Source organism: Papilio polytes, unplaced genomic scaffold (genome assembly GCF_000836215.1).
Source record: "Papilio polytes unplaced genomic scaffold, Ppol_1.0 DF820956.1, whole genome shotgun sequence".
Classification (NCBI taxonomy): Eukaryota; Metazoa; Arthropoda; class Insecta; order Lepidoptera; family Papilionidae; genus Papilio; species Papilio polytes.
The window spans coordinates 1,392,247-1,418,461 of record NW_013528248.1 but is presented as its reverse complement, the minus strand read 5'-3'; the positions used below and the strand labels follow the sequence as shown (position 1 = coordinate 1,418,461).

The window sequence follows — 26,215 nt, the reverse complement described above, 5'->3', positions numbered from 1 at the left end:
CCAAAGCTGGATCCGCCCTTGCGGTATAGCGATAGTATGTTGACGACCCCAGAGGAGTGTGGATGAAAAGTCAGAAAGGAATTATTCACCGACACTATGATATCCCCTAAAAATCGGGAAGTCACTTTATTTATCATGTAATTATAAATAAAGTGCCTTATTGGTCATACACTGCAATACTTTTAAATGACATCTTTTTTGCTTTAGAATCTAGATAGGCGCATTTTCACAAAATAACTTTTCAATAACATAGTTACTTTTATTTTAAGAAATGGTGCCTAATTTGTGCCCTTCACCAGTTAGCTTTACATCAAATGATTCAATTACTTTAAAGATTTCAACTACTTTAAAGTAGATATGACGATGATTTTCCAAAAAAAACAAAGGATTAATGAAAGACTTTAAAAGATGTATGTATTTTTAACCATACTAAAAAGATGAAAATCTAGCATAGCAATAAACTGAGTATGAGGTAATAATATTCACAGAAAACTATAATAAACTAAATTCTGATGATAGTTTTCCATCCGCAAGTTTTCATTATTTACTCATCGCATAAAAAATTAAAGCACTTCGTGACGGTGAGAAATTTTGGAGTTTTTCCAGGAATACAGTTTGATTTTAAAATAAATCAAACTCTCTTACGAACGGACTTCGGTCTTTGCTCCGCGAACTTATTTATACAGTTATTTTTGTATCTATTTACATTCGAAAAACATATACCTAGTTTTACAATTATTTTCGCTAAATACGTTTATGAAGTAATGATTGTCGAAATTACTGCAATGCAAGACAAGTCTCGGTATCTTAATCACTGAAGAATATTGCTCATGCACGGTACACCAGCACAGTTGGTCAGTGGCTCTCAAGGACTGGACTGATATTTAACTGGCACATCTATGACTGGCCGGCTTAACTGTTCAACTGTACTGGCCAAGTGTAAACCACGCTTTAGGCTGGCTGGTTTAAAGAATAAGATAAATAACAAAAAAAAATAACGATTATTTTTATTTTAAGTTTTAAGGTTAGACTGAAATTATATAATCTATAATTCTGCACCTGCAAGTATTCGGTATAATTACGTACCATTACGATTTAAGAGAGCTGTAAAAAACTATGTCTGATCTGCATTTTATGACTGCGACTGCTATAAAATTATTTGCGTCGCGAATATAATTGCGTTGCTACAAACATCACTGATGTTTTTCTCATTTCGTGTTTACATTACGAAATGTTACTATAGATTCAAGACTCCGGTAATAAACAGATAATTTTAAAACCCTCTATAACATCCATCAAGAGCTCAGAAAAAAAAAAATGTCATTCAAGGGGTTCGTCAAATATAAATATTTTTAATCGAATCCGTTTCAGTAACCGGCCGTTAGCCTCATACATAGTGCGGTGATCGTAATATTTTCCAGATGCCGGAATCCAAATGAAAATAGAAAAAACACAAGAAAAATGTCTGCGATTGTTGCGAGGCTGCCGTTTGATGTAGGAAATATTTGAAGTTTATAGATTTATGATACTTCTGAGAGACAAGCCAGATTAAAGTACTGAAGTTTTGTAAAAAGATGAAAATCGTGTAAAGAATTAAGAAAAAAAATTCTCGATGATTTATTTGATACTGATCCTCGAACCATAGACGCTTTCAACCATTATCTTACTTTTTAAATATGATTAGTCAAATACTTTGTCATAATTAAACTGGAGATTTCCTAGAATTAATTATCATTATTTACGAGTGTAATAAAACTCATAGCTTTCTTGAAACAGGACATCCTGTCTGTAACACTTTGTGTAATGCTGTCGTAAATTGTGTAATGTAAATACATTACATAAATTATATTATATCCGGTAGCTTAGTAATAAATATGTCCTAATTCTGATAAATTCATGAAATATTAAGGATACGTTTTAAAGTGATGAAATCTCAACCTCGAGTGGAATGGCCGCCATCTTGCCAAAAAACAAATGACGCCTGTCAACGAGATTTCGCGCGAAAGAAATGTTTTATTTATTTTAAAGTGAAAATTCTTTAGGAAATTTATGTAGTAATATAATAAACTTATCGATTGCCATCTGTGTTTATTTATTTTCGGTGTGTTTGTGCGTCTGCGCACTATTGGCAGAGCGGTTCGTAACTCCGGATGCTCGTTATAATCTGGCCCACTGTGAAAGAAATCGAAAGTCATAATTATCTTACTAATTAATGGCGTTTGGATGCCAAGAATTACTGACGCTATAATAAGCCAATCAATATTTATTTATGTGTCAAATTTACGTATAATATTATGAATCAAGTTTTTTAGATCAATATTGTGGTTCGTGAAAATTTTTTTAACGAGGAGAGAGCAAAAAGGACCATACTTTGGGTTGGTTTTAATAAATTGATCAATTCTTAATAGTGACATGTATCCAACGTAATATTTCTATCATGATGATGGTAGAAAATTAAGTATGTGAATTATTACTGTTTACAGTAAATTTGTCTCAATAATATCGAAGGCTTTGGCATCGAATCGCTGAGATTATTTTGAGGCTTATGCTTATGAGTCACATATTGATGCCCATTTTTGAATTTGGAACGCAAAAAGTTGAAATTAAAAAGGTAACGGTAGTGATTTTTTATTGTTGACTTTTGTTTTATTTTTTTTAAATGCGTACTTTTAGCCGATATCATTATTCTTTTTTTGTAACTAAGTAACTACTTAAATATAAAGGAATTCAGTGATAAGTAGAAAATTGTGTCTAAGAAGTCGAATTTTCAATCCTAGCTATATTGAATAGAGTTGAAATTAAAAATTATTTAGATAGAAAAAGTTCGTTCAACGTACAGAGTGAGAATACAATACATGAAGTCTGAAATCTTCACGGCCGATATATTCCAGCGAAGCAAATATAGATCGGCTTATCATTCTCCAGAAATGAATCGACAGGGCCGAACTCGGGTAACGGAAATTTAAATGTTTTTTTTAATTTTTTTATTTAAATGAAAACAAAAGTAAACAGTAAATGATCTAGGAATTCGTAAATACATTGTATAAGAGCAACGAACGCGAACATTTTGGCAATGACATCGTATTCTGTAAAAAGATGTAAACAAATCCGACAACGGGACACAACTCTAATGATTCTGTACTGGCAGGCGATAAATCTCGAATACGTTGCCAGAACGAAAAATAGAATGTTGTCGTGTTGTTTGTTCTGTACATATTAGTTTTGCATCTCCGAGGTGCTCAGTTGCATCTGCACAGTGAGCGAGGAAACTAGGCACAATGGTCAACCATCCGTCCGAAGGGCAGAGCTTGGCGGCAACCTACTGCATCCTCTTGCTGCTTCTCGGGGCACTCTGGATGTTATACTCCGTCTTTTAAACCAGTAAGTACAATTGTGTGAATAACAAAATACTTATTCTTCCTTTCCAAATAATTGGTAGACTTCAGTTTTATATTTCCTTCATTTGGTTTTAAGTTTAAGTTCTTTTGCTAGTAAGTTTTAACGTTCTCTGCGTTTCAGGTCTGAAGATTTTTCGTAGAGTTCTTAGGTTTCTTTTGATTTACCTTCTGCATTTTTTTCTGATTTTTTTAAATCGCAATAAAAAAAATTGTAAGATCCTTTTACGTCCGAGTATGGCCCAGTGCTATGACGTATGATTCCGGGCCCGGAGCGCGAGGATCTTCCAGCAGTCAGTTGCGCCTGCCGGCTGCCTGCTCGCCGCACGCCGCTCGCCGTTGCAGCCATGCCGATCAACGCGGAGACCGTCAACCTGGCGGCCACTTACATGATCCTGGTCATCCTGCTCTTCCTACTATGGCTCATCTATTCCACCATCTTCTAAATCCGACACTCTGTAATATGTAAGTGTACAGGTCTTTGTTTGACTGGAAGTTGACAATATCGTCTACGGAAGGTGTTAGCTTTATTGTACTTTCTGTTTAGCCAAGGCAGCCGGACTCTAGTTTGAGAAGTTGTGGTTGGTATTACATATTGTTTTATTTCGTCGTATCTAAATAATAGTTGAGTGTTGTCGTTATGTCCATCAGCGCGTCACCGGCCGCTTCCAGAAGGCTGCCGTCAAAGCAACGATTCTATTATTGTACACTCATATTTATAAATGTGGATAATATTTGGTGTGAAAGAGGCGTGGCCTCGCGTAGGCGATCGTCGGCCGGAGACAGTTTCGTGGGGCGAGTCAGTTTTCTGGAGCGACTTGTCAAGTGCAGAGCCGGTGCCGACTGCAACATGCCCAACCACGAGACGACGAGCCTCATCGCCACCTACCTCATCCTGGTCCTGCTGCTTGCCAGCCTCTGGCTGCTCTACTCCGGAATGTTCTGAGGTCTTGTACTGTGATGCTTCTATCAAATACTTTTACCGTTCTTAGTGATTCAAACGTACGATTTTCATGATTTTAATATTAATCGTGGTGATGTAGAATTTATATGTTACGGTATGAGAATCGCTTTTTAGTTGGACTCCTGTTAAATTTAATGAAAAGAAATCGAAATCAATATAGGAACTAGTTATAAAATAATTCAAGTTACTGCTATGTACGGCAGTTGTTTGTATTTAACTGTGTTTAACTTAATCTGACAGTATAGTATGTTTCTTTGCCATTAGCTCTATTAATAAAAGTAAATGAATGGATGCGTTGCTAGTTCACAAATAGCAGAGCAATGGACCGAATAATCGAGAGTGATCATTTATAATTAGACTTGCATTCATTTATATCATGTCGCTTTAAATAAATAATATCTCAAGCCAAAATTCAATGATATAATTTCAGTTTCTAATTCTATATTTGTTGATGGCGCCGAACTCCCGATTAAATCTTCCGTTCTAAAATTACATAAAGAATTTAATATCCTATAGGTGATATAGTTGAGTTTTTTTTGTAATAAAAATGATTTTGTATTCGTGCCAAGTGTTTTTTAAAACGTTCTGCGTCGTATGAAACGTAATCGTGTGTAGTAAACATGTCTGTTCTTGATGCCCACATGCCCACAGACAAAATAAATTGCGTGTACTAAAAGGTATTTGAAATGAAAGTAATTTCCAATGTGAATAACTCATCGCAATCATTTTTTAACGTCATAAACCTCAAACTTATTACACTCGCGGGACTTATAGATACCCTCAGGGACCAATTAACTCTGAAATATATATCTACTTAATAAGGTTACTGAGTACATTTTAAAATTTGCTTTTTTTTCGTAAATGCAACGGAGTGTTGAAATTTGGCAATAATTTAATGTGATTTATTATTTTATTTTTTTATACTTTTGCTTGATCTCGGAAAAAATGCACATTGCGCCAAGTTTTTTTAGTGTTATGCTATTGAGTCATTATATTTATCTCTGTCTCAAATAACGTTATTATCTGAAGTCAGTGTTCAATCGCAAATTAGCCATTGGTTCAATTTCTAGTGTTTTTTAATTAAAGTGTATCGTTTACCGTTAATTAAAGATAATGTTCTTGTAAAAAATTGTTAGAAAAAAACTATAAAAAAGTTGACGATAATTGATGCTAGCAACACTTCCTAATTTGATCTTTAATCATTGTTTGTTTAATTTTTATTACAATTTTAATTATTATTTAAAACAGATATTTACGTCATGTATTTACGATAAATGAGGCGATCGTAGTTTTATTGCAGTCGTTATATTAGTTTCGGTTTCAGCTGCTTTTTGCAAGCTCATTAATTCTCTCGCTCCGTTAAAATCCGACATTTAACGTGCAATGAGATGTTCTGTAATTACTTTATATTACAGGATGTTGTAATAGTTTAATCTTGATTATTTTTAATGTTTTATTTTTAAAGCCAGCGTTTACTAAGTTTTCTTTAACTTCAGAAATAAGTATTAAATAAACAACATTGTAACATATCAAATATCAACTGCTCATATTTAAACTCAGCCTCTTTTTATGGTCTTAGAAGTTTTAGTTCCTAACTATACATTTTTATTTTTATTTTGAACAAACCGATTAAAACACTACTTTAAAAATAACCATCGTGAGTGGCCGTGGCGGGTAAATTATGACACACAATAAAATGTCCGACACGTCCGGAAAATTGTTTGAAAGCGATTGCAGCATTCTCAAAGCGGCTCCGGTATGCAGAAACACATCAATTATTCTAAGATAAATCCGAACACAAAAGAAGCGACTATTAATCAAATTTCAAAGATGGCTGTCGACGTGTTCTTTGACGTTACACTGTCAAATATTTGACATTGACAGGATAAGTGACAAATTGTTGAAAAATGAGGACAGCTGAATAACAATTATGATAAAAACATTTTTAAATTTCGAACAAAAGCAAAACACAGTCTTAATAATCCAATTAGCTAATCTAGGTAACATATCGCTTTAGTTCCTTTTTAAAAATATTTTACGTGTGTAGTTAGATTAAGCGTCTGTTGTAATTTAGTAGGAGTTTAATTCATCAAAATCTATAACCGTGGTCTCTTCTTCGTCGCCTAGCGTTTTCGATTTGTCTTTACTTCAAATTCTTCAAAATTGATTTACAAATATATTCGCCCTTCTGATTCCCAGTTTTCATATAAATGTTTCAAATTCCAGAATGGTTTATTTTAATGTTGAACAGAATTCCAGCAACTGAATATACTTGGCAAGGACGCGGACGCCATCTAAATGCGTAGCGCGGCCGACACGACACCCGCATATCTTACGAAAAGGGTTTCCCAATGAGAATTGACGGTGAAGTCGTCATTGATAGATTTATAAATAGTTTTTAGGACTTCTTTTTCTATTGGCAACGTATGAGTCTAAAAAATAATAGAATTCAGTAGAGATAAACTCTACCAATATAAGCTCAGTATGAGAAACTCAGGTAAAAATACAAATCAAATGACACTTTATTATAACTAATTAAAATCGGTTAATGCGGGCACAAAGAAACAGTGACTTGACTGTTATCGAAAAAGACTAAACCTTTTGGATCCTATCAAACAGGACAAGAAGGAATAACATAACGAAGATATAATCATCAATAGAGAACAGTTGAAAAAACGCGCAGTACATTCCGTTATACGCTAGTAAAACGGTCCGTCAATTACAGAAATATAATTCCAGGCCAGGTTGTATCCCCAAATATCCCTGGTACTATCGTCATTCGACTGATGTTCGTCATTACACGCAAATAGTTGCTGCATTACGAACATAAATTATAGCATGTTATAGCGACATTTGAATCAAATATTTTTCAGTTCAGTATTTTTATACGGTTGCGTAGTCATATTTTTTAACACGCAAAGTTTTTTCAGTCTTTTAGAGTGTTGTAACTATAATGTATTATTAAAAATATTCACACAAACTTTCAAGGGCATATTATTAACGTGGTCATTGTTGGTCATTAGAAACTCAATAACCGACTTTACGTATAGTAAATAGATAGATATTTAAGAAATATACGTTTGTTACAGGTGTTGCGGTTAAAACTCAAGAGACCAATGAAGCAGGTGAATAGTAAAAAAAAAACTAAAATGAATGTAACATAAGAGAGCCGTAATTTTAGTATCTAAGTTATTAATTTAAGTATGTCACATACCCAAGCATTTAAAAATCCGTTAGACCGGAAGAACATCGATGGAAGTAGCTCAAAACTGCCAGAAGACCATAACGAGTAGACCGGAAAGACCACGGACACGGACGGTGCTGGGCATTCCAATTTAAAAAAATCTCCTGACCAACGAGGCCTAGGCCGCTAGAAAAGTAAACAACGAGAAAGACATCTTTGTACTTCAAATTAACATGAACGACACGTTTTTTTTGTTCCTAGTTTGTAATCGTTGCTCGATGCGTATCAACCTGTCTTTAGATTATCGTTATGGTGTAAGAGTTTTGTAATAAACGTTGTTTTTTAAGTATCTTGCATTCTTTTATTCCACACTCAAAACCCTCTAATATTATAAAGGAAGTAATTTGAAATAACCGTAGAATGATAATGTCACTTAACAAAATAACTATACAAACCATATAGTTCTAATTACACAAGATACATACGGCTTTTAATTCATTTTTTTAACATAAGATGGCAAACGAGCAAACGGCCACCGGAATCCGCCAAAATGACGAAGCGACTGCTGCCTATAGACATTCGCAATAGCAGATACGTGACCCTTAATTGACGGAGGAAGAGACGCACATAAAGAGGATATTTCCCCTCCCTATGCGTCTCCTCCACCGTCAAATCCAAGCTCCCTTTCCATCCTATTCTTATGAGAAAAATGGTGGGAAGAAAAAACACTAAAGTTGAGCCTCCGGCACCACATTCAGCAGGCGAAACGCGAAATTGCTCACACTTCACGCCTGTCTTCTATGTGGTCGTGGTATTACACCGGGTGTGCCAGCCCATTCGTGCTAAGATGTAAAGCGGTCTTTACCAGTTATATGAACAATCAAAAGCACTCCACAACAGACAAGCATAAATACCTTCACATCAGACGTATAACAGGCATGGTTAATAACTATGTCAAAATCAATTGGCATGCAGATATTTGATGCATCAGTACAATGTTATCTTGCGAATCGGCAGTTGAAAATAACCCCGATCTGCGGACTTGGGGCTTGGGTCAGCGTAAGCCATTCGCCGCTAACGATACGCCAAAATAGTTCCAAGTTGGCATGAGTCCAAATCGATGCTTGTTATTGATAAATATTGCCCCAATACATCCACAGGCCTTAATGAACAATGACTAATGTTTTTTATTGTAAATGCATCTAATTCTAACATCCTAATTAAAGTACATAGGAATTAATTTAAAAAATGAAAACCTATACTATAGTTTGTCTAAATAACTTAGATTAGTTTGATAAATGACGCATATAAAGGACCGAATTCAATTTATATAAAGTTAAATGCCATACTTAATAGACAGGTACCGTAGTACACGTTAACACGCATAGCAATTTTGAACTATCGATATTCGGTTTAAATAATTAACAAACTCAACTAAAATTATTATTTTCTTATTCACAAATTTATAGGACAATTTTAGTATTGGTTATAGTGTAGAGAATTTAGCGATGACAGAAATAATATCGAAATCCAATTCGATTATGTACGGCTGTAGTAGACATTTATTTACTCTCATTATTTGTTATGGTCATTATTAATGTGAGAAAACAGTGTTTTTTTTAACTCTAAATCTGTCGATTCCAACTTTTATAAGAATAAAAATCGAAAATCGATAAGATGCATGATTGATTTTACCACAACCCATCCCTACTAAATTTGAAATGAATTGTCAAACTAATTAAATTATTTAGACAAATTATAGTCTGATTCCGCAAGACGGTAGTAAGGCGGTAGCTATGTACTTTATTTTAGTATAGACGTTCTAGACATTTAGATCAGTTATGAACCTGATATCATTTTTTATGTCCTAATCCTATTTTACCCACATTGTATTCAAAATCTGAATCTGTTCCCAAGTTACTTCTACATTTTATGAATTCATATTAAATTGAAACATAAATTGAAGTTTTAAACAAATATTTATTAGATAAAACAAAATTAACTACGTAGAACAATTATATAAATAGATAGTCAATAGAGTTTACAGAGTTGTTGTCTTTCCTTTATTCTTCTTTACTTTTTTCTCCCTCTCCCTCTTTCTTTTCCTTTTTTTCTACCTCTCCCTTTAATTCTTCCTCTTTCTCCTTTTCTACCTCACGCTTTACTTCTTCCTCGTTCGTTTTATCTATCTCTCCCTTGAATTCTTCCTCTTTCTCCCTTTCTACCTCTCTCTTTTCTTCTTCCTCTTTCGTGTTTTCTATCTCTCCCTTTACTTCTTTCTCTTTCGGTTTTCCTACCTCTACCTTTAATTCGCCCTCTTTAAGTTTTTCTACCTCTCCCATAACTTCTTCCTCTTTTGGTTTTTCTATCTCTCGTTTTTCTTCTTCCACTTTCGGTTGTTCTACTACTCCCTTTACTTCTTTCTCTTTCGGGTTTTTTACCCTTCCCTTTATATCGTCCTCTTTAGTTTTTTCTACCTCTCCCCTGACTTCTTCCTCTATCGGTTTTTCTATCCCTTCCTTTATATCATCCTCTTCAGTTTTTTCTACCTCTTTCTCTTTTTCTACTTCTTCAGTGACATCTTCTTTCTTTTTTTCTACCTTTTCTTTTACTTTTTCAGGTCTCTTTGTTTCTACCCCGACCTTTAATTCCCCCTCTTTCGGTTTTTCTACCTCTCCCTTTACTTCTTCCTCTTTTGGTTTTTCTACTTCTCGCTTTTCTTCTTCCTCTTTCGGTTGTTTTACCTCTCGCTTAATTTCTTCCTCTTTTGTATTTTCTACCTCTGCCTTTACTTCCTCCTCTTTTTGTTCTTCTAACTCTCCCTTTGTATCTTCCTCTTTAGATTTTTCTACTTCTCCCTTTACTTCTTTCTCTTTCGGTTTTTCTACCTCTCTCTTTACATTTTCCTCTTTAGATTTTTCAACCTCTCCCTTTACTTCTTCCTCTTTCGTTTTTTGTATCTCGCCCTTAAGTTGTTCTTCTTTCGGTTGTTCTACCTCTCCCTTTACTTCTTCCTCTTTCGGTTGTTCTACCACTCCTTCTACTTTTTCCTCTTTCGGTTTTTTTATCCCTCCCTTTATATCGTCCTCTTTAGTTTTTTCTACCTCTCCCTTGATTTCTTCCTCTTTCGGCTTTTCTACACCTCCCTTAATATCGTTCTCTTTGGTTTTATCTTCCTCTCCCTTTGTTACTACCTCTTTCATAATTTCAACCTCGCCCTTTACCTCTTTCCCTTTTTCTAGTTCTCTAGTGACTTCTTCTTCTTTATTTTTTTCTACCTCTTCTTTTACTTCTTCGGGTCTCTTTGTTTCTACCTCTACCTTTAATTCTTCCACTTTCTTCTTTTCTAGTTCTATCATGACTTCTTCCTCTTTCGTTTTTTCTTCCCCTCTCTTTACTTCTTCCTCTTTCGTGTTGTCTACTTCTCCCTTTGCTTCTACCTCTTTATTTTTTTCTTCCTCTCCCTTTACTTCTAGCTCTTTGTTTTCCTTTCTATCTTTGTGTTCTGCAGCCTTAGTTGTATTTAAAATATCTACAGATTCTATATCTTCATCTTGGGTATCAGCCACATCTTTAATGTTGATTCCTTTTACTACATCTTTTTTTGAAGCCTCACTCGAAGAATCTTGTTTGCTACGATCTTCACCAGTTCCGTTTTTAGCACCCTTTCCTTCGTCGTCATCCTTATAATGAACGTGAAAGAAATGCCTATTGGCCCGTGAAGTAGACTGGACTTCTGACGGAATACCTTGTTGCGATGTTATTAGGGGTTGCAATGTGTCGTGTTGGGAAACCGGTGCCGTCTCCTCCTGATGCGGCGCTGGCACCCCGTCCTCTTCCTGACGTTCAAGTATATAATCATCAACGTCTTTCATATCGAACTTAGAAATAATCAAACCTGATTCAACAGACTTTGGAATATCATCGCCCATTTTGATTTCTGAGATTGATGGTTTACTAGATTTTTTAAACTTGGCCATCAAGTCAGCGGTAATATGTTGTTCTTCCAGACGAAGCAAGCTATCAATGTCTTGCGAAGATTCATTGCTAAATTCTTCAATATCTAACATCTCCGAAGCTTTACTTTGTATTGTTGTCGTTGACTCCGTTCTCCGTAAATTACTGCCCGTGTTTGTTTCACTGTGTTCATCCTGCACAAGTTTATCCTCGGTCGGACTTCTCATCTGTATTTGACTTGTACTATCTAAATCTGTAGTGGCTATCAGTGGTTTAACATCTTGTTCTGTTTTGTCAGAATCAGTTATATTATCAGATTCCTTGGAATCGGATGCCGAAGTCGATCCAATATTTAGATCCTTTAGGGGTAAATTGAAAGATCCACTTCCAAATGTAGTAGACGGTCCTGGATCCGTAAATTTGTCTTCAGTCGGCCTCAAAACCATCGGTTCTGTTGAGCTTGCCCTTTTCCCTGATGGAGGTTTGTTGTTTGAATTGACGATATTAACTTTACGCTTTCTTTCTTCTTTCGTAACCTTTCTATTTCTTCTATTGGGATCGTCAAAACTTGACGGTGGGATTATTGAATTTCTGCTTTCTGGGAAATGGTTTAGAAGATATTCCCAATCATTCAAGTTCAATGTGAGAATTTGACATTTGGTAATAGTACGATACGAGTGGCTATACGGCAGATTAAGTGTTAAACCTTGCAACTGAAACAAAACATCATAAAGACTTTATGTAAAAACATTTTTATTACAAATACTATGTGATTTTAAATTCATACCACGCCAAAGCAGTTTCCAAGATAGTACACTTTTGTTGTGCTAGTTTCCTCACTGCTCTCCAACACTCGGCCCGTGTGTATAAAATACATGGAGTCTGTTATCTCATGTTGCCTCACCACGAACATTCCTTAAAAAATATTAAAAAAATAACAGCAATCCATGTATCGCCACACGCAACAGTTGTTTCTGTTTATTTTCTATTTATTGATATTTCATTAATCAAAGTCAGCGCCCGTTGGACTAGATTGATGTAAACTGGGATTTACCTTCATTGTAGGTATAAAGATGTAGACAACCAACGAGCTGCCTGAGGAACGCTGGCTCACAATTTTGAAATACATCGCTCTGAAATGCAATTTCGTAAAAAGCAACGCAGCGAAATTATCTTTATAGTCATTGGTTAAATATTTACTGTAGAACTACAAAGACTAAAGTTCTTTAGGATTTCGATCATTTTGATGATCATTAGACAATCTTAAGTTACAAAAAATTGAGAAAAGTTTTTGAGAGTTTTTTCAAATTGAGAAACCTTGATGCATTACACGATGCCAGTGCAAGGAATTCGCATAAAAAATGTCTTGAGGCATTAAGTAACTATGCTAGAGTTACAAGAGGTATTACATTAGTCAAGTGATCTATGAATGCCGCGGACATGAGCCTCAGTCGCAAGCAATTAGGCGCGGTCCTCAGAAAGTGTGGCACTTGTACGCCACGCGACTGCCGCCACAGGTGCAGAGAATACCTGTTTACCAGCTTCACCAGGTTCTTGGAGACGCGGTTGTTCTTCAGATATTCCTGTTATGTAAGCTTATATTTTAGATGGATAGAAAATAATCACAAACTACTAAAGTGCAGTACTTTATCATCTATATTTACTATGTGAAAACAATAGAATTAATTTTTGTTTCTAATAAATATTGTTCAGTAGAAAAATCAATATGAAAGCAGAATATCAACGCTAAAAATCTCGCACGTAGTAATGGCTAAAATTGTCTACTATCTAAATTTTAATTACCTGTAGTTCTAAATATTTGCAGAAAAATTCGTAAGAACGAAAAGATTGATGTTGAAATATATTAGAGAACTCTCCGACATAAATCAGGAATACCATAGCGGACATTATTTGAAGAATTGTTACAAACACCACCTGGAAACATTTAAGTTGTGGAGTAAAAACGTATGGGTATTTGTTGTTTTAAATAATAGAGCGATAAATCAATCGTCACTCAATCGTTCGGATGTTTCAGCTATGGATAAAAATGACTATTTCTAAAAACTGCAAGGTTAACGATATCAATTTTACAAGTCAAAATATTTATTATCCATTATAATCTTGATTGTATATCTTTATTTATACCCAGAAGTTTATTTTGGCATGAAAATATAAAATTATTTTTGCATTTCGCGGCAACAATGCTCATACTCAAACGTCAATCGAATTTACACAGATAATATTTAATGGGAAAGAACGAATGGAATGGAGCGGATAAATAGGCGGGCGCGCGTCACTGATGCATTGGCTTTTGTCAACCTGCCAGCTACATGTCGACGAGTCTGTACTGATTGTGTTCGATGTACATATGCTCATAAACAAACAAGTCTATCAACATTATTGATTCATAGTTTTTTAATACGTTGACAGAAATAATCGCACACTGTTTATCATCGCCACCAGTTTTCATTGAATACTCCGACGTGGGAAAAATCCTTTTGTTGGACTGGACATCTTCTAATCGTTCCGCAGTTCCTTTCTGGTGGCCTAACCAACATCTGTAATGTTTTATTTAGTACCTCGGATCTATTCTTCGGCAACACATCACCGACTCCGTTCTGTGCGAAGGTCATCAGCACGAAGTACATGGAGCACAGGTAACGGTTATCGCACCATGAACTGCCGTCATCTAATGGTTTACACTGTTGTTAAAATCAAATAGCTGCTCATTTATCAGCTACCATTATTGCTTATTTTGTCGAAAACTTTTTTCACATTATGACGGTTTAACCTGACGCGTACGACCGTTATATTATATTAGAAAAAAGTATGGCAGCTATAAAATGTGACAAAACAAAACAAAGTCATAAATATTACAGACTACATATTGGTTAATTTAAATTCTACGATTCGGCAACTGTCATGACAAAGTTAAATTCGGGTATTTACGTCATTGCGAAGACAAAATGGCGCTGCAACATGGCCGACAGGATGTATTGTGCGCAAGCTGTCACACATATTTTACTCAGAATCAAAGCGTTTTACAAATTCCATTTATACACTATCTATTTAATTTACGATTACCCTTTAGTTACACGGTATTCATATTTTAGGTTAGATTGTCAGTTTTTAAACAGTCATCTAAAATTGTAATGACATTTTCATTTGCCAACAGTTTGAACAGATAAATAACACAAAATATTTACTTTTATAAATCCAGGAAGACTTGGGTTTGGCTCTGTCCTCCAGATATCCTATAAAGTACCAGCAGCAGGAGGTGATGTGGACAAAGAGGGAGAACCAGATTGACACCGTGTACACTGTCATTAGTGTCATATTCACGCCCAGACGCTCATGGTGTCGGTAGATTCCTTTGTAGAGTGTCACCTGCAAGCTTCTTCATATTGAATCTAGTTTTTTAAAAAGGTTCTAGAACAAAAGTACCGCAATTAGCGATTAAAGGAAAAGTACTAAGAGTCTGCTACACCACTGACTATGTGTACAGTTAAGTGTGTGCGTCCCTAAGCTACGGATGTCATAAAAATATTAAAACAAATAATTACAACTCTGAAGATCCTATTGAGTCGTAGAAAGGAGAACATTAGCCCTCTGTTGTCGGGTCTCACGAAGCAAAGGAGTTCAGTCGGCAGACACGATATCACGTCAAACTTTGTCTCCAGTTTTGAATACCTTACAAATAATGACTTTTTAATTACCATATCTATTCAAACAACTGAAAAGCTACATAATTAAAATAGTAATTTACCCGTGCACTCTGGTCCTTAGACCGCTACCAACATCATCATCCTTAGTGACAAAAGGTAGTATGTAGATAATTAAAAACTTCAAACAGAATGCCATATCAAGTGCGTACAGCACTAAGACCAGCAACATGTTATTGTCTTGAAAGCCGGCATTATATGTGTCACCGACTACACTGAGCAGAGACACGATGATGAGGTAAGATTGGATGTAAACATTCTTCACGCGGATATATTTGAGGAAACCTCTGCCGATTCTTACATGCAGGTTAGAGAAACTATGTCTCTTGTCTTTTGCTCCGTCTCTTGTCATTTTTAAGGGATCTTTATTCATATCTCCTATGATATATTTCTAAAAAAAAACATAGTAATAAGTTGGTGTGGTCCTTTAACCACTTGCAGTAATATAAAATATTAAAAATAGAGGATTTTGAGAGTAGCCCTAGTGGTACAGAAGGTAAGGAGTAAAAGGTTAGCATGGTATGGGAGGGATAAATCGCATGTTACAAGAAGAACGTTAGTTATGATTGTGGAGGATACACTGGTAGAGGATGGATTGCATGAAAGGTGACATGATCAAAAAGGCAGTGATGACTGAGATGACGTATGATAGAGTTATGTGGACAAAAACCTGTTGCGCCACTAAGAGTAGGATAAAGAGGAAGATGATGATGAGTCAAAATTTTGCATATCAAACGGAATGGTATTTAAAGCTTAGCTTTCTCTACTAGTTACTGGAAGTGACAAACCTCATTGTACTGTCGATACGACTTCATAAGTTGCACAACGTCGGGGAAGTCACTGACGATGTTGAAGAAAGTGTTAGCATTAATCTGCAGGAGGTGTACTTTGCTCAGTGACACCAGCGACACCGCAGAACGATGTGACCTCTCGCCATCCAGGTCGCCAAATATACTGTAAATATTTGAGTATATAAGTTACTTAAAAATTATTTAAGGCAACATGTGATTTCTACAGATTTGACTAAATTTTTACTGTTTTTTATATTATTTTATGACCTATCTACTGTATCGGAATCTACTGTTACGTCTTAGTCGACTAAAGTTATTCATTACCTTCCTTTAGTAAGTATAACAGAGGTTGGGGCTTGAGGTTCACCTCCAGTCAACTCGACGCTGCCAGAGTCCACGAAGAAGATGTCCTTGATGACGTCATCTGTCTCCACGATGACGGTGTGCTTGAGGAAGTGCACGCTGTGCACTGCGCGCCCGATGAGGCGGAGTAGAGATTTGTCGCACTGACCCAGTATTGGACACTGAAATGTACAAAGTTATAGACATGCTCTACCAGACAACAGGCAGGAACATTTATAGAAACTTAAGTTTAGCAGCTGTAATTTTAACTCATAATTGAATTCTGTCGGATTTTGTGTACCACAAAGTTAAAAAAGTCTCAAGAACGACTACGCCACTTGACTTTATTTTAAGACCAATCTTACCATAGCGAACGTGGAACCGTAGATATCTAATATAGCATCCGTTCGGAGAGTAATTTGATCGCAAAGCTTCAGTACAGTCCTGTATTCCAATCCGCCCATCTTGTCCCAGTTATAGGCGTAGTAGGCACGCACATCTCTTAAAAGAAATTTATAAATATCTTTATTGGACACCAAGGAGCATGTATTTATTGCTTACATTAATGTCATAGAACGTTTGATCATTTTACAAACTGCTAAAGTTTTCGCTTACTTCCGTAAATCATGACTAAGGTTCTCTCTATGCATGAAAGCCGACATATCCTTCATGTGCTGCTGAAAAGCGGCCAGCGGCTTGTTCACGTTGGACCGGATGCTGATGATGCGTACGCAGAAGTATGTCGTCAACAATGCAGCTAAAGCAATTATGCTATTACATAATACATTTGTTATAAATATAATTATGTAGTTAAGGTTTCAGCAACAAGTTCCGAAAAGGTAAAAAGATCATACGGTTCATAACACAGAAATAACTCACCAAACCCAGAGTAGTAGAGACTTGGACTTTTATAGGCGTGTGATTTTTCTCTGCATTGGTGCATCTCTGCATGTAGTCGTGAGTAAAATAAAAATTCATTTATCTATATATCCAGGAATTGAGTTTACCAACGAGCATGCCGATGAACATGATCTTCATGATGTCGTAGTTGCTGGGGTTGATGATATTGTAGCCGGTGGTGGACGCCTCAAACGTCACCCAGAAGAAACTGGCGAGGTGCAGGTCCCAGATGTTTTCCATTATATTGAAGCGGACTGGATTCATGTTAGTAGTATAAAGTTACGTGTGTAACGTTAGATGTATTTATATTTTCTTGTGGAAGTGTGTAACGGTAGTGGTTCATTACATTGCATGACATAACATTGGTGAGCATGTATGACTAACAGTTATCTTTGAACAGCTCGACCCAGGAGCCGCCGCGGTCGTTGCGGGGTTCTATCAGCAGCGCCGACTGGTTCCCTATCGTGTAGATGTTCACCGAGTAGAATACTAGAGTACAGGTCATCACATTCAATAGCACTAGGAACAAGGGCGTCGCTTTTATACTGGAAAATAATTAAGAAAGTTTCAGTTAGTCTGTATACAGCTATAATATTAACATAGTTTAAATACTAACACAAGCACGATGTCACGGCGTATGTAGCGGTCGAGGCCCTGCACAGCGGCCGGCAGCCGGTACAGCTGCAGCAGCCGGTTCAGCATCAGGTACTGCCGCGACACCGCCACGCGGTACTTGTTCTCTGCATCACAAACAAATCACAAGTTATGTCTCTTTCTATCACGTGCACGACAGTAAAAAAACGTAATTACTGTATAATTCCTTGAGGACCGTCTCGAGCTTCTCTAGCGGTAAACAACCGAAGAGATCGATGAGGAAGGCACCCCGGATGTAGTGGTCGGCCGTAGTAGCAGGGTGATACACCAAGATACCCTTCTCGTTGTAGTACCCGACCAGCATACGTTGCAATCTGCAAACCATATTAGTAAGGAAAAAAGTAACTACTATCCAAAGATTTTAGTGGCAGTCAGACAACTTACATATCGAAATATGCGGAGCAGTCGAGCAGGACGAGCGTGAAGTAGAAGGGTAAAGAGTCGACACTGAGGTAGGGGTAGCCTGGGATGACGAGGGCGGAGAGCACGGCGCAGCAGCCGCGGTACCACTCCGCGCGCATCAGATACTCGCTATCCGGACGGATAGTAAACCGAGGAAAAATATACCTGCGATAATTTACCAACGATAAATTGTGTGCACGTAGATTTTTCAATATCAGTTACTAATGAGACATACCTCAATACAGAAAGAAAGCCGAGCTTCCTAAATGGCTGTAGGAAAGCGTGGTCATGCTCGTGCTTCCGAGGCAGACGGAACCGCTCGACGTTGGGGATGAGCGCGGGTGGCGTATATGATAGGAAGGGCTGCCGTCGTACCTGCAAGCTGCTATACTCCTGCCAACACACAACCAGTGTAAATACTTACGTATTTAAGCTGAGAGGACTTCTTTCTTGTTATGGTCTAAAAACAAAAGAAAAAGAACATACAGTTTGTTCCTTAGCAAACTCGATAGCATCCTTTATCTGTGGTATTTCGATTGCGTTCAACAGGTACTTGCGTGATATCGATAACATTTGCACATGAGTCGCTGCACGCACCGTATAATACGCCGGTAGACCTACAAAATATTTTTTTTACTTAAGTGAACTAGGAACATTTAGCATTAGAAAGGCACAACAGAATATGTCAACTTACGTAGAACACACTCCAGTACACCGAAATGATTTCTCGGTCCTATTTCATTGAACACTTGCTTTGTGTCGGGATCAATTATCTAGAAGTATTTACTTTATACCAAAACGGCAAAATGAAACTTCATGATAAGTAGTACTAGCAACCATAGTCAGATTCATAATAAAAATGTATTTGCTGGATTTGATGCATTGAATTTGTTTAATGCTGCCTTTTACAAAGAGGTTTATTACCGTACCTAATAAAGTCCTCACCTCACAAATCCCTTGCTTAATGACATAAATTTCATTGCTTATATCACCGGTGTTCAGGAGGATCTCATTGGGGGACGTGTAAAACACGTTGACCTTACTCGATACAGTCTTCAGGTCCTCCTTACTTAGGTACTGTCACAAGAATGAAACAGTGAAACTTTGACAAGAAACTAAAGGAAACGAGAAGCCAAAAATAATCCAACTAAAGTTCTATTATAAATCAAAGAAGATTTACCTTCATAAAGGGTATGCAGAGGATGTATTTACTTCTTTGTCTGTTGACAATATCCTGGTACACGTGCGGCGGCAGGTCGAAGTAGATAGAACTCTTTTTATTGGTCATACGATATCCCTGGAATAACAAGACATGTCACTGATATCGCATAATATCTTTAGGTAGATAGAAAATTTGTAATTGCCTACTACCTTGTCGGTGTACCAGCCGAGCTGCAAGTAGGTGACAAAGCGCTGCCGCAGAATAGGGTCCACGTCGTTCCTGATCAAAAACTTCGTCACATCCGTGATGCTGGCGTCGTAGTCTTCTCTATAAATGAGATAAATATCAATGGTTACGCCCGACATTTTAAATTTAACTCACACTAAAAGATACCCAAGGGGACCAATTAGACCCTAGGTGCAACAGTAATGAAAATGTTTTTCACTTACTTTAGAGCAGTGGCGACCATGATAGTGGCGGAGTAGACGGCATCCATAAAGATGTGCAGAATGACACACAGCTCTAACACAAGCATGGTGTATAGCACATTGTTCCAGTCCGTTATAGCGCCCGTCTCTTTATGACCTTCACAGGTGCAGAAGAAAAAATTACATCTTTTCACCGTAATAAATAACATACAGAAAATATATGATGAAACTTCAAATGTAACTGTAGCTTCAACTTACAGGTGACGGTGATCAGGGACATGGCCCAGTACATCCCGAAGGTGAGAGTATTCTTGATGGTAGTGTCGTCCGGCGGCATATGAGCCCAGAACGGTGGGTGCGTCAGGTTAGTTACCGAGCAGTGTCCGAAACTGTAAATAATAATTTAATTTGGAATTTTCTGTGGTGAATAGTAGAAGCAGACGTAAGTGTAACAAAGTATAGTAAAGTGGCAGTCCAACCAGAAGCACATAAAGCCTTGTTGCATGGCGGCGACGAAGTAACACGACATGACCAGGAGCAACGAGTAGGAGAAGAAACGGAGAAAGTTACTATAGTACACCCAGTCGTCTTCTAAAGACTTCAGCATGCGAAACACCTACAATAACAAAGAAAACGTTGATGACATATTTGCATTGAAAAAATCACCTGACGTCAATTTTAATTAGCTATAAAATAAGTTAATAGGATATTTGATTTTTAGTTTATTACATGAGTTTAGAAGTAAAATGCATACTTTTGGTAATCTAAGAACTTTGTTGATGCCAGCGAAATGTCCGTCGTGTATAAATTCGAAGACAGGCATAGTAGCCACGGTGTCCAGCACAAACCAGTGGCTGCGGATCTGTTGAGATGCCGTCTGCGCCAGCGTTATAGGAACACCTACAAATAGTCATGTTCCATATCATTGTTTTTTCTAATGACAGTACAATGAATCGTATGTCAAATTCTTTTCGAAATACACACCATCTTCAACCTTTTCCCCAGTTGAAAGGTAGACAAAGAGATCCAGCAAATAAATGCAAGTCACTACATAGTCGTAGAACCTGAACTGAATTGGCACAGACCTCTTGTAGGCGATGTAGTACGGATGTGTCTGGAACAAGATATTTGTAAAAAACAATTACACAGGCTACTTTCTGACATAAATACCTCAAGCTTAAAAGCACGTTTGCCATCTTATGTTATGAAAAAAAAGAAAACTATCATCCATTATTCCAACAACAATGTATAAGTAATAGAAACTCACAAAACAAACAGCGACGATAACACAGCAAACAAAGGAGTTCCAGACAGTAAGCAACACGGAGCGCGGCTGCAGAATGCAGGGAAACACCGCACGCAGACAGATATCATCAGACTCGTCCATCAGGGATGCATCAGCTCTCTAACCGAAGATAGCAATTATACCAGGATGATAGCAAGAATAAATTCTATAGCGTAAAAAGGCTCCGGTAGAGCCAGCTTTAGCATCTTCGAACGAATGGGCCGGCTCACTAGGTGTAATATCACGATCGCACAAAAGACAGGCGTAAAGTGAGAGCAATTCCGCGTTTCGTCTCATGAGTGTGGTGCCAGAGGCCCAAATTTATTCTCTCTAATCCGCTATTACGAATGTCTATGGGCAGCGCTCGCTGCGCCATTTTGGCGGATTCATGATGTAAAAAAAACCTAACATTTCTCATAATGTAGCAGCCGGCGATGTCGAGCATAATGTCGGTGCGCGCCAGTAGCAACGCGCCCGACGCATCCCGGCTCTCCTGCAGGCTCATCAGGTTGCGCTTGAACTCGCGGATACTGCTCTTGTACCTGCCAGAACAATATCACCTCAGCCATACTGCCTATCAATACTGCATTGCATAATGTACAATAGTTATTCTTACAGCGATTGTTCGGGTGTTTTTAGATAATAATGCCTTTTGACTTTTTCAAAATGCTCCTGTAAATAAAGTACATTTATTAATCGACGTAACTAAATAATTTTCATCGCGAGATTTGAAGTCACGGAAGTAGCAAGCAAAAAGCACATGAAACTCTGCCAGTTTGCTTCCTTCTACCGTTTAAAGCAAACGAACAATAAAATATTGATCAACATTTTAGCATACATAAAACGATGCGAGTATGATAGCCGCCTGTCCGTTGTCTTTTCCGTACTTGAGGGCGGTGCGCCAGAGATCGCGCGCGTGCAGCAGGTGAGCTGTACAGAAGGTGGCGGCGCGCACCTCCACGTGCGCCTTGCCGCAGCCTGCCGGCGCGCAGCCCGCGCACGCTGACAGCACAGAGCCCCGTGACAGGCGCAGCACTGCCGTACTATCATCTTCCGCGGTAAGCATCTGCCATCAGTCACAAATCTTACGTCATTAGAGTTGAACAACATGATCATAAAAGGAATAAAGGACAGAGTATGTAGTCAAGTCGTTATCATACCTCAACATCTCCGTAAGTAATATAGATGATGGAAGACTTCCTGGTGGAGCGCTTGATGATAACGTCACCAGGGATGTAGTGCAGCGTCTGCATAGTTTTAGCCACTTCGCATAGAAAGCTGTACGACAGGTCGCACAAGATGCGGCTCTGGACAGAAGAAAACGTTGAAAATGTGAAGAACAAAGTAAATTAAGAACTGAAACAATTAACGCGACATCTACTGAACATATTCTTCGCAAAATGCCATCGCAAATTATTAACCTTTTGCGTAGCTTTAAAGTAAATATCGGTGTAAACGACGGAAGGTAGCCATGGAGGGAAAGCGGGGAGAAGTTGCGTACTGGACACTGCACGCATCTTATGCCAATACATCTTGTAGAACTTCAGCACCTTCTTGCTCAGGCTGCGCGGCACATTTGACTCTTTCTACAAACAAGATAATAAGGCACTGAACTATAAAACACTCTTTCTTTTATATCAAGTTCACAAAAGTACACTTACCATGTCCCTCATGATCAGTCTATACCGTGCTCTGAAAGCCTCCTCGGGTCGCATGTAGATACCAATCGCCAGGGAAAGAGACGCAACCGCCGACCCGATCATCGTCAGACATCCCGAAATCGTTATGAACAGCGCCAGCACCCGCTCAAAGTCAGACTGAGGATGACGCGTCGCTCTAGGAATATGAATTTCGTTATACTACAGAAACTATCGCTTATTTTTGAAGCTTCGAAGTACCTTCAGACAGATTGTTAAGAGGCTGTTACTAAACAGATTTGTTGAACCATCTTTGGACTAAACTACTTCTCATAAGATGAGATCGTAAGCAAGCAAGTCATTTACCTACCATATAGGTAACAAACAGAAAGAGAAATCAAACGATTACTCAAGACCAGGGGTGGCGAACATTTATGCATGAGTGTCATTTTTTTAATGTTTAAAGCGGTCTTAGACGTGCTATCCAATTATTTAGACTGCGATTATTACGTCATTTTTTTATGTTACAAGGTGGCAAACGAGCAAGCGGTCACCTGAAACCGCCGAAAGGCAAAGCGATCGCCGCCCATAGACATTCGCAATAGCGGATGCGTTGCCTACCCTTAATCGACGGTGAAGGAAACGCGCATACAGAGGTTATTTCCTCTTCCTATGCGTCTCCTCCACCGTCAAATCCACTTTTCCATTCCATCCCTTCCTCTTAAGAAAAGGGTAAAAAGGGAAAGGGACTAAAATTAGGCCTCCGGCACCACACTATCGTCTATCTTCTGTGTGGTCGTGGTATTACACCGGGCGAGCCGGCCCATTCGTGCGAAGATGTTAAAGCGGGCTCTACCGCTGTTGGAATCATTTCCATAGTGCATCTCTACTTCATAATTTTTAGTAGTGTTTTTTTAAAAAAAATTAAAAACATGTTTACAATATAATCTTACCCAATAGGTATAAATATCTTGTTAATGAGATAGAGGCCGGCAAAAAAGAGGCTGACGTTTCGGTCGGTCACCGTGTCGTGCATATCATTTTTGTCATATCGCAGCAATGCCTCGTCTTTGTAGTCTCCTACATCCTGATATCAATAAAATATACCTTTATATTTACAACACTCGCTGTAGCTTGCGACTTTGTCTGCGTGAAATTAGAGATTTAAAAATATGGCCCATGTTACTCACGGATAACATAGCTTTTAAATAGTGAAAGATTTTTTGAAATCGGCCTCGTAGTTTTTGGCTTATTTCAAATTAAAAGTCCAGAAACACATTCATTCCTCTTCATACTTTAACAAGACTTCCATAAAAATTAACAAGTTGAAAATGGAAACCTTTTGAAAGAATATCCATATAATAGTCCACGTAACTCGCAGCACCAAGAAGATGTAACAATTCTTGAGAGTAGTGCCAATAATGCTGCTTCTGAAGTCAAAGTCGTTCAGTGCCCCTGCAGCGAAGGAAACTCAAATAAACTAAACTTAAACAAAAAGGGAGATAATCGGCTGAATACAAGATAACAAAAACCATCATTTTATCCCCTGAAATATAAGTACTTTAAAATGCATCATCTCCCCTAACTTACCCTACTCCCGTAGGGTCGGCGCGCCGGGTTTTCGTCCACACAACCATCATCTGTCATCTCAGTCATCACTCCCTTCATGATCATGTCACCTTTCACACACCATCTCTATCTAAGTCTATCTCTACCGGTGTACCTCCACATTCATAACTAACGTCCTAAATACTTTTAAGTTAAAATTAAGATAAGTACTAAGAACTTACAAAGGTATCTAATAGGCCTGTGCACTCGGAGATAGTAAGCTGTCAATTTGCTCTCATTCGGGTACAAAGGTATCGTTAAAAAGTAATGGAAGTAAGTTGTACAATCGATGAAGAACGCAACTAAAACAAAAAAGATTACAATTAGAATAAATCTACAGTTACTAAAAGTAGAATAAAATTGACGCGAAGATATTCAACCATTGAGCTAAAAATAATAAAATAAAATTACGACCATTTCCGAGCGGCTAAAACGCGACCGGAGTTGTCATGAGACAATTGACGTCAATCGTCATATTCCATTCATATCATACGCTCAGGTGTCACTTCGATGTAAAAAACAACAACAAAGTATCTCGTTGCTTCTCAAGGTCAAAAAGTCAAAAATCGATCGAATCGATAGTATACTTAAAAAAAGTTTGGTACAATTTGGCGTTATATGCATATTGCCTTTCGTACACATTAACTATACGCGTTACTTAAAAAAAAACATTTTTTTTGTCCGCCAATTGGTCAGTCTGTCCACATCCGAGTTTGTTCAGGGAAACCTCCAGCCGGCTAGACCAATTCAGGAGATAGTAACATAAGTAAATTTTTTAGTTGTTTTAATTCAAGATTCATTGTGTTATGAAAACTATTCAACGATAAAGAATTAAGTAAAATATCACAGATAGAATATCGTCAAAGAACATGAACTGTGATAAAACTTACAAATAGTACAGCAAGTGATTTCGATATTCTCTCTATTCACGTATAGATTGTAGGCGATGCCGAGCACGTGGACGGCATATACCACGTTATAAGACAGGTCTATAATGTCATAGTACGGGATAAAATCCAAATATAAGAACACAATCGACAGCAGAACGAAGCTGCATATAAAAATGTTCCACGCCGTGTCCTCGGGACAGTTCTGGAAGCTTTCGATTATTTGCTTCTTACTCCACCACAGGGGATATTCCATCTGGAAGGTGAAACATTAATGACAATGAAGCAAGCTGACTTTCGACGTTAGTCCAAAGTGATTCTACTTCATTTTTTTTAATAAGTCAAAGGGAGAAATATTCAACAATGACTTATTCTCTGTCATTGGAAATGCTTTTAAAGGAAAAAAGGACTTCCTTCTTACTCCTTATACTCCTAAAATCTGATTTTTTTCTTAACTAACCCTAAAGACTAATGGCCTGTCCCACCACTGGCTGATAGAGGCTCAGATAGCTTAAAAATGACGTCATTATCAGATAAGGGATTAAAATCCGATATTTCCATCACATATTTTCACGTCGGGTCGTAATCAGACAATTAACAATTTGGAGGGACAGGCCCTGAGTGTTTGCAGCTACATTTAATTCTGAAATAAGTATTTTACCTGATTTTCTTGCACCCTAGACTGATACTCCACATCTCTAGATACGGGATATCCTTTATTTAAACTGATATTAGAAGCCATTGTTGTATCGTAACTTATTATACTTAAATCCATTCATCCATTATACGTTAAAATATAAACAACCAATATATTGAATGAAAAAAAATATACTTTGACATTTTCTAGAAATAAATAAAGAAATCTGGCGTTATTGACAAGAAGGCTTTTTGTATTCT

The 26,215-nt window shown here is 37.5% G+C and overlaps 1 protein-coding gene and 1 long non-coding RNA gene across 2 annotated transcripts; one reads left to right on the top strand and one right to left on the bottom strand.

The window, feature by feature from the left end:
* Positions 1-3,211: 3,211 nt before the first annotated feature.
* On the top strand, positions 3,212-7,894 carry LOC106110049. Its single transcript, XR_001226050.1, has 2 exons — positions 3,212-3,381; positions 7,449-7,894. It is a non-coding gene; the product is annotated as an uncharacterized LOC106110049 (long non-coding RNA).
* A 1,639-nt stretch (positions 7,895-9,533) lies between these two features.
* On the bottom strand, positions 9,534-26,150 carry LOC106109960. Its single transcript, XM_013291617.1, has 41 exons — positions 25,980-26,150; positions 25,322-25,574; positions 24,614-24,733; positions 24,163-24,278; positions 23,777-23,910; positions 22,848-23,022; positions 22,608-22,772; positions 22,347-22,493; positions 22,025-22,252; positions 21,803-21,858; positions 21,596-21,728; positions 21,169-21,306; positions 20,886-21,015; positions 20,656-20,801; positions 20,381-20,517; positions 20,160-20,290; positions 19,923-20,058; positions 19,683-19,800; positions 19,492-19,608; positions 19,257-19,388; positions 19,006-19,084; positions 18,798-18,928; positions 18,547-18,704; positions 18,294-18,476; positions 18,066-18,223; positions 17,872-17,995; positions 17,640-17,800; positions 17,363-17,509; positions 16,971-17,112; positions 16,721-16,856; positions 16,338-16,537; positions 16,011-16,176; positions 15,267-15,613; positions 15,064-15,190; positions 14,707-14,887; positions 14,080-14,189; positions 13,304-13,435; positions 12,910-13,083; positions 12,555-12,633; positions 12,288-12,415; positions 9,534-12,213 (listed from the first exon to the last, which is right to left on the bottom strand). The coding sequence occupies exons 1-41, from the start codon at positions 26,091-26,093 to the stop codon at positions 9,607-9,609; spliced, it is 8,496 nt and encodes a 2,831-aa protein (XP_013147071.1). The 5' UTR covers positions 26,094-26,150; the 3' UTR covers positions 9,534-9,606.
* Positions 26,151-26,215: the final 65 nt, after the last annotated feature.

Bases quoted from the DNA above. Each gene is read 5' to 3' on its own strand.
- LOC106109960 (XM_013291617.1), bottom strand. From the start codon at position 26,093: ATGGATTTAAGTATAATAAGTTACGATACAACAATGGCTTCTAATATC. The intron at 19,801-19,922 runs GTAAGTGAAAAA...TCTCATTTATAG, and splicing joins ATGGTCGCCACTGCTCTAAA to AGAAGACTACGACGCCAGCA. The intron at 13,436-14,079 runs GTACTAAATAAA...AAATGTTTCCAG, and splicing joins TGCCGAAGAATAGATCCGAG to GTGGTGTTTGTAACAATTCT.